Here is a 9,285-nt window from a genome sequence, read left to right as displayed (position 1 = left end):
GCCTCAGTGTGACTAGTGGGGATCCAACCTCACGTACTTCACAATCAGCAGAGCAATAATCCATTAAAAAAATTTTCCTTATTAAAAAAAAAGAATGTCAAAAAGATGGCAACGCTGCAAAGGTCCTAGTGTTAACAATCAACATTACGACAAACTACGGCCTTCAGTGACAAATAGTGAAAGTGGTTAGAAAGAAGCGTGTATGACAGTAAAAGATCAATTCCGTTAATCATTCATGAGTTGACACAAAGGACACTGACTTGTTTCAGTGGGCGATCAGACCCATCCGGAGCTATTCTGTATCTGTCTGCCCCTACTGGATCAAGCGGACGGCTTCCAACACTGTAGTTTCGTGGTCGTCTGACTGTATCCGAACTGGACAAAGGAGTAAAACTGTTTCGCCTTAGTCGCATAGATGTTTGGTTCACATCAAAGGTGCCCTAAAACGATTTGGAAAATCATAAAACATTGATTATAATAAAAGGAAATACTTTAAAAGTATTAGTTTGCTTCTACATCTCGTGGACAAAGCTATGAACAGAAGCGCCATGCTGGTGCCAGCATAAAGCTCATATTGAAGGGTTGTCCAGGCCAGTGAACTGATATTTTACCAAAAAGCTTAGAACATCATAAAATAAATCGGATAAGCTGGAGCGGAGAGACTGGTGGGGGCCCAGTAAGAGTACTAACCAATCCCCTAGCACTGCTTCCCAGGTTCCCCAACAGTCTCTGTTCCCTCTGCTAGAGCAACGACATGTTGCCCTGAACACACTAGCGTCCACTGCAGCAATCACATGCCATTGCTGCAAATGGGTGAGCAAAGACTGACAGAGGATCTGGAAAATAGTGGTGAATCACGGAGGTATTCATTTGGTATTTTATAGCATTGTAAGCTCTGTGGCTTATGCCCACGGGCGTTTTTTCACCGTGTATTATGTGTGCGATGCATGGTCGCAGGATACGTGGTGAATGGAGTAAAGGAAAATCAACCAACTCTCATTGATCCATGCACATGTGCGTGTAGACACTGCAAGTAGATACACATGAGAAATAGATTGCAGCATGCTCTATTTCTCAAGGTACCACACAGCGTGGGCCCTATACTTTTGTAACTGCAGTGCATGCAATGCTGCCCATACAATTTATATGCAACTCCACTACGAAACAGAACAGGGAATTGGAAAAAAATAATCACACTGCGCCTGACCGCGTACATGTGACATGCGGGCAGACACAGTGCACTCGCTGGCCATACGTGGTCTCTCCTGGCAGAGGCGGTATCTACAAGCATCAGTACGACGAGGCTGGGAGGATTTTTACATAGCTGACATGATATAACAATTAAATTACACTGCGCCTGACCGCGTACATGTGACATGGGGGCAGGCGCAGTGCACTCGCTGCCTATACGTGGTCTCTCCCGGCAGAGGCGATATCTGTACGACGAGGCGGGGAGGATTTTTACATAGCTGACACATGATATAACAAAACATGACAATAAAAACATTGCTGATTGTATTTCTGAGCTACAAATCTGATCAACTATCAATGTTTTGAACTCACCTCGGGCTTTTCTCTGTGCGTGTCCACTGCATCCACATTAAGATTGATCAATTCAACTTTACAGCCTACAACAAAAAACAGAATCAATCTATAAAATGGATATCTGTCTAGAAGCAAGAGTAGATTGAGTTTGTGTCTGTGCGTGTTGGAGGGAGTCATTTGCCATTATGCCGCGGGCAGAATGTTGCTGCACGAGTGCCTGGCGCTAACTTCTGGGTTGCAAGTCTGGTTTGCGATTTCTAAATTCTGCGGGAGAAGAGTACATACACCCAGTGCAGGATCTGCAGTTTATCCTAGAGTTGAGGAAAGCACCAGGACTTGAGGGGTGTGTAAGAGCCATAAGTGCTTTCAGGGCAAGTACACCATTGCAGCGCTACCTGCGGGCACTGGTGCGTATTTTGATTTTGTTACAGGCATTCCTGCTGCAGCACCATAGCCTCCATCGAGTTCTTGGTACTAATACTGTGGAGCCCTTATCTTGAGCTGAAGAAGATGGAAAAAGAGCAAATGGAAGATTTGCGGTTTGCTATAAAGCTGCATAAAAGAGCAAATCTGACCAACACCCTATTCTACAGACAACTTATATAAGCCCCAGAGCCAAATATCTAGCAATGGTCCAGGTCTTAACCCTGTATGTGCAGTAATTAAGCTGGAGCGGGGAGTGGTAACCCCTGATAGGAGAATTCTGGATTGTAGTGATCTGGTCATAAAGTACCAAAAAACAACCTGGACACAAACCTGTACCTTGTGAACATCGGGTGACCTCCTTATTTACTCCCTTATTGAAATGGCCATTAGTGAGCAAAATAAAATTTAATGGATACCAATATCTCTCCTGAAAAACTTAGCAACACTAGTTTTAGGTGGATTAGAAATTGACAGTGGTGGATATGCTCCACCTATTGGCATTATATTTCATCTGATGATTTAGAGGAAAGCCATTAAAATTTCATCTAAGCCTTGTTCCGACCAGAATTTAGCACTACTTACAAAAAGGTTCCCTTCAACAGTATAACTATCCTCCCTTCAAGTCTCTCAGAATCACCAAAGACAAGGGAATGAAGCAAAGGGACTCCCAAACGCCAATACGAGGCACACTCCTGGAGTGGTTTGCTTCACAAGCTGCAGCTGATTCAATTCCACCTTCTAGACTGCAAAGTCCTGTTGAAACCTGGTGAAGGCTGCTAAGGGGCCCCACTTCCCCAGGGATCACTCTGCCTGTCCCTATGGTGATGACTCAAAGCATGGCAGAGGAGGAGGAGGAGGAGGAGGATAGATGTTCTTTAAACTTGCATTTACCCCTTCTGCAGCGCTTTACAGAATTTGCATTCATGGAGGCTCTATGGGATAACCATCCTTCATGACATAGTAAGTGAGGACACTTTCTGCACATTTCAGCAGCTGCAGTTAACCTTTTAATATTCCAGATTACTTTTTATTACATTTTTTCTTGGAGAAATGGTGACCAAAAAAAAAGCACAATTCGGGCGTTGCTTAGTTTTTTCCGTTCACTGTTCGGGGTACATAATGCGTTACTTTGATGGATGAGACTTTTACGGACGCATTAACACCAAGTATGTTTTTTTTGTTTTATCATTTAGAGTCTTATTATAAACATAGCAAAAGGCGAAGGGGTTAAACTTTTTACCTTGTAGTTTTTTTAAATTAATAACACTTTTTTACATTCGTTTTTTTTTTAGTCCCCAAGGGGAATAAGAACTTGTGATGCTTTGATCGCTCCTGCACTATAATGTAATGCCATAGCATTACATTATGCCGCAATCTACCAGGCATTCTATTAAGCCATGCAATCTGCAATGGCAGCCCAGGGGCATTTCAGAATGCCCCCAGGCTACCATGGCAACCTGTGATCTCATCGCAGGGGAGAGTGCGGGACACCCCTGTACATCGATCGGGGCATTTAAATGCCACTGTCAGAATTGATGGCGGCATTTAAAGGAGCTTCTGCGTGCGGGTGTCAGCTGTAAAAAAACAGCCAGCAGCTGCAATGTATGGAGCGGGTTCGACTTCTGATCCCTCTTCATACATACCCTTAACGCTACAGGGTGTAGTTATGTCCTGAAGGTTCGGGGTATCAGATATTATCTCCTTTGTTGGGTATGATCAGATCAATCAATAATATGGTTTTACATTGTTAAGTCAAGCGGAGACATTTTTTTGTTTTATAGATGGCAATCAAGTTCGGTTCTATAAAACATCAATTTAGAGACCAAAAAAAGCTCGTAAATCCTTATCTGTGGACTCATTAAGGATTTACTCCCCAAGCTCATCCATAGGTGATAGTCTGATGGCTAAGGAAGTCTCAAAACTTGCACTGTTCGCGTCATTTCATTTTTAGCCATTAAAAAGCCATCGCTACAAGATTATTTTGTTTCTCTAATTACACATTACGATTATTGCTCAAAATGTGTTCTAATGAACGAATCTGAGCGATAATCATTACGTGTAAATGGAAATCGCTCACCATTCGTTCACTTGTCCTCATCGCTGAGCGAGAAGCCCGCAATCCAGCGACAAGTCTTTCAGAGTAAACGCTCTGCACCAGCACTAACAATCTTAGCGGTGATGTCAGCGCTCCTGCAGTTGTTTAAATGACTGTTGGACCGTATAAAAGGGCCATTACTGAGAGCAATTACCTCCTAAACCAGATTTAATGAACGGCTACTCACTCATTGGCATCATCCTAAATATCAGGGAAGGGATTTTTTTGCATTGACCTATGTATATATTTTAGGTTGATTGCTTTATCAGAGAGGTTCAGCCTTTGTTTTTAGCGGTCCGTGGGCTCCGGTAACTTGCTATCTTATTGTTTTTCCATTTCAGCCTGATGAAAGAATTGTTTCAGACACATTGCTGCTACGGCTATGTACTATACAGGGATACAATGTAATGGATTATACAGTACTTGTCTGAAATGTTGTAACACCCGCATGCAAAGTACCTTTGATTATATATATTGAAGTATCAATCAAAGAACGGTTATGTGCAAGAATTGAAGTTTGGAGAGCTGTTCCCTTTCTATAGTTCAAAATGAGATCCAGTGAGACTACTCACCGTAAGCCACTGGGGTCAGCTTCAGTACTTTGTGCAGCGGACAACGAAGGTACGGCAAATCATCTGGAATTATTAAAAAAAGAAGGGCCCGTTAAATCTATGCAGAACCATTAAACTAGGCCAAAAGTAAAAAGGAATTGTTTAAAGAGCGTATTCAACTCATAAAAAAATTCTCAAATAGTGTTTTTCTAATTAGACAGTTGTGTTCTCTCTCTGCAAATGTGCAGGGTGGCGCAACGCCGCACATGCGCGAGTCACGCTGGCGACGACGAGGATCCGCCTCAACTGGCAGTGGGATAGATGGCTTTCATTCACTGTAATGGAAGCCTCCTGTGCAAGCCTTGTACTAGAATAGGACATGCTGCGATTTTCCTCCACGAGCAGAAAATCAGTCAATTTCCACTCGTGGGCATGGAAAAGAGTTTTCCTAGCATGTCCTATTGGAAGTATTTGCTGCGAGATCGGGAGAAGAACGCTCGGTCCGGATCCTGCAGTGCAAATATGGCTGTGCGCATTGAGCCTAAAAGCAACATCTTTATTTTCTCTGTATCTCCACCCTTCCTTTTCAGCTGGAACTCTGCGTCCTCTCGTAGCTTCCTAGTCCACTGTGACATTACATCCAGGGGACATTAAATAACGCTCAGAAAGAGTGAAATGACCCGTGACATCCCCTTAAGATGTTGATTTGTGACATTTCATATTCTTGGTGCTGGGAAAAAAAGACACACGACAAGAATATGAAACCTCACTGACTGCGCAGAAACGCAGTGGAGGTGCAGTCATGTGACCACAACATACCGGCAAAATGGTACCTCTTCAACAGAAACATTATTAGTGAGTGGCATAAACAGGGGGTCAATCTCTGAATTCAATATAATATTTTTTTTTTTTAAACTTTGTTACCTGCACTTTTGTCCAGAAAGTATGCCAAGAGACACCTCATCACAGCCTGGTGGCAGATAACAAGAATGTTTCCCTGACGTTCCAATTCCATTATGACAGGTTCCAGGCGTTGAACCAGATCCTGATAGGACTAGATACCATATTGAAATGTATTAATAAACTAGCAAATCAAAGCAAAAAACAAACATGTAATTTAAATCTCCACTTTGGAGCATCTTAAGGGGACCATAGAAGCAGCAAGGGTACGTTCTCCTTCACAGCCCATACCCCCCTCCAATTGGTGGTGCTATGTTTACACAGATATATCTTTTTGCCTCTCAGACCCGGATCAATGCCTACTTTTCGATTCCTCACTGCTTCTGCACTAACTGTATGTTTTGTGCTGGCTTGATATTGTGAGTAATCTCACATGCGTCAACTGTCGCCATATTTGTTCACATTCACAGACAGGATCTCCATGTATCCATCTCTGTCCCTTCGGTGAGGTTGTTAGGAAGTAAGTTGATGGATATTAAGAGCTCATTGGCCTTTTCCCTCACCACCCGTTTTCATAGGTCTTTGTAATTTTGTGCATGTAACAAACAGTCTCTTCGTGGTAACTGGCTTTTTGTACATGTATGGGATTTCTTGTCTACATATATACGAGCCATGAGATGGGCATTAGAAGGGGTAGGGGGCAAGAAAAACAAGGTCTAAGAAGTCTATTGAGTTGCATCAAATACCAAACATTTGGTTAGTTTGTGCTGTTCTTTGATTGATAATTGCATGTACAGAAATATAAACCTCTGTAGGGATTACAAGACAGGTCTCCCTTACAACTTGTATTCTTTCTGTGGCCCATCAGTCAGATTACTCCTGCTCATCAATGAAGAATGTTGTGATCAGTAATATACCAGACTTGGTTCACCTTTTGCTCACTTGCATTAGAATATTAACACATACAGATATGTATAGATGTAAAAACAATACAGAAACTGAAGCAATTTCTAAAGCTCACCTCCCCTCCAGGGTAGCGATAGAGGTATTTATCCTGGTCTCTCATAGAAAACTCTTCTGGGTATTTGTCTTCAATCTCCTTATAAGTCATCTCCTCACAAACTCCCTAACACAAAGGAAAACAGAGAATACTGTAATTGTATTCTACCTGTGTCACACAACTGCATATTGGCAGGGCTTTGAAGACATTGTACTGAAGCGATTAGCAAACCATAGTCACAAATTAACCCGTTAATGAATAGTTGCCATAAAAGTTACAGGGGGCAGTTACAGGTGAGGTATGGGAGCTCCATACCTGGTGGGTGCCGGGTGCTTGAAACAGCTAATACTCACCTGCAACAACCACGATCGAAGCAAGATCACATTGCAACCATTTAACTACTTTGATACCGCAATCAATGCGGATCATGGAAACTAAGCAGTTTTTTTTTTTGCTGTACTACGTTTTTTTTTTTCCCCCCAAAGACATTATATTTTTTTTAAATAATTTTCTGCCACCATCTTCTGCGTGCAATAATTTTTTATTTTTCCTTCAACATAGTTGTGCGTGGGCTCAATTTTTGCGGGATGTCCTATAGTTTGCGTTGGTATCATTTTGGAATACATATGAGTTTTTGATTACTTTTTTATTACATTTTTTCATGGAGACAGGGTGACCAAAAAAAGCGCATTTCTAGCGTTCTTTATTTTTATTTTTGGACAACTTTCACCGTGCGAGGTACATAATGCATTACTTTGATAGAGCAAACTTTTACGGACACAGCGATACTAAATATGGATTTTTGTTTTAGGATTTAGATTCTTTTATTATAAATATGGCAAAAGGTTTTTCTTAAAAAATTTCTTTTTTCTATTTTATAATTAGTAAAACTTTATTGTTCTTGCTCCTGTCTCCATCAAGATATAGAAAGGAGCAGGATGAATTGATACGCTAAGCTTCTATAAATATACTCTAAGTTCTGTATTAGGGATGATAGTGTGACGGCGCTATTTAACAGACTATCATACATAAGAGATATATCAACAGTTGGTTTCATGCATGATGGATTATCTCAAGTATATATCATCTGAATCTGACTTTTGATTTAATCAGCTAGCTGATATGTAGTATATGTTCCTCAGTATATAATCATTACTACAATATGCATCATTGAACTGATACACATCCCTGCTGAGTGAGAGTGCAAATTATCTTTACCCTTACTCTTATGTCAGGGGTCTCAATCTCTGGATACAACAGAATTTAATTCACTTAGCTTTTGATGATCTATCGCTCATCGTGAAATATAAATGAGGAACTATATACAATATACAAGAATTAGATGCAGTATACATCTGTAAGCTGGTATAATCATTTGACATCTATTATCAGGGCAGAATAGTCAGAGAGGAAGCCATTCTATAGGAGGCTTGACCTGATTAGAGGAGTTCCCTTTAGAACCCGGTTATGATTTGAATAGAACTGGGCTATCAGCTTAATTGATAACAAGGAACATATGTAATATTATGAATAATCTTGATAACCCTTAATCTATAGGGGTCTCCATAGTGATATTAACAGTTTAAGTGAATGGAATGATAGGAATAAGTGGTCATAATAAGCTGGGTTGTTGAACTTTATATAACAACCTTTTTACTTATCTTCTGCAAAATTTAAAAAAATTAAAAAAAATTTAATAAAGGTTAAATTTTATTTCATTTCTGTTCCCTTCGGTGATTACTAGAGGTTTTTTTTGAAACATGTTTTTAAGAACCTGCATCATCATATGGTTTTACCAGATAAGGGACAACTTTACAAAAGCTTTTTGTTACAACGTGATTGCACAATGCAAATCTCCCCAGAGCGCACTCAAGTTCAAGAGGAGATTCTCAGAAGCTCCCACAATAAAATGAAGTTAGTAAGAGATCACTGAACTAAATGCAGTATCCATTGTATTCTCTGGATCTACTGTCATCAAGGGTCAAGAACCACATTGAATGCAGTACTTAGTTATCAAATATAGTAGGGGCACTATAAATTAATTATACATGACCTGACATGGGTGTATGAGAAAGGGCTGTTTATCATCATATTAGTAAACTGAAGGCAGCGACTTACAGCATCTATCTCATTGAGAATTTTCCACTGTTCATACGCCACACCGAGCGCCTCTGCGGTTTGGATGGTTCTCTTCAGCTGACTGGTCCAAACCTTGAGGTCCACAATTTCCTGTTCTTCAATAAACTTTTTGAGTTCCTGGGCAAACTACATGAATAAAATGTACTTCAGTAAGATGTAACTGGTTAACATGGTTCAGTTTTTTTTTTATTTTGATGAACATTAGAGCAATATCATACATAAAAGCATTTTCATATTCAGCTCTCGACAAACAAAGACGGCCAAACCGCTTCTCTGACTACCTGATGCACATAGTAGGAATCGAAAGCCTAAAACACTGCATGCTGCGTCAGCACAGCTCATAATGACAGTACTAATCAAAGCAGGTGTGGTGCTTTAAGGCGCATTAAAACACAGTGATTATCGCCCAAAATTCTCTCAAAGCCATCTTGTGAGTGATAATCGTTGCATCTAAATGCATGGACATCATGGAATTTTCGTGCATGATTCGTTCCTCGCTCAATTCTAGTTTTCTAGAATTGAGCAATGAACTCTTATCAGCAGTGCAGGCTGTTCTCATAGTCAGCAGCGCTGATAAGATTCTTTCAGCTCCTATCCCGCTGCTGGTTCACAGTTGGACGTGAGCTGTA

The 9,285-nt window shown here is 40.7% G+C and overlaps 1 protein-coding gene across 1 annotated transcript in view; it reads right to left on the bottom strand.

The window, feature by feature from the left end:
• Window positions 1-233: 233 nt before the first annotated feature.
• PFKFB2 (6-phosphofructo-2-kinase/fructose-2,6-biphosphatase 2) overlaps window positions 234-9,285 on the bottom strand; it is a 42,532-nt gene continuing 33,480 nt past the window's right edge. The window contains exons 10-15 of the mRNA XM_066601590.1: window positions 8,636-8,782; window positions 6,539-6,643; window positions 5,542-5,671; window positions 4,639-4,701; window positions 1,564-1,628; window positions 234-440 (exon numbers count right to left, since the gene is read on the bottom strand). Of these exons, the coding sequence (XP_066457687.1) occupies window positions 234-440; window positions 1,564-1,628; window positions 4,639-4,701; window positions 5,542-5,671; window positions 6,539-6,643; window positions 8,636-8,782 (717 nt within the window). The remainder of the gene's footprint in view (window positions 441-1,563; window positions 1,629-4,638; window positions 4,702-5,541; window positions 5,672-6,538; window positions 6,644-8,635; window positions 8,783-9,285) is intronic.

The sequence above is a fragment of the Eleutherodactylus coqui genome, chromosome 4, assembly GCF_035609145.1.
Source record: "Eleutherodactylus coqui strain aEleCoq1 chromosome 4, aEleCoq1.hap1, whole genome shotgun sequence".
Taxonomy (NCBI): domain Eukaryota; kingdom Metazoa; phylum Chordata; class Amphibia; order Anura; family Eleutherodactylidae; genus Eleutherodactylus; species Eleutherodactylus coqui.
The sequence above is the reverse complement of the archived record's forward strand: the minus strand, read 5'-3'. Positions and strand labels throughout refer to the sequence as shown.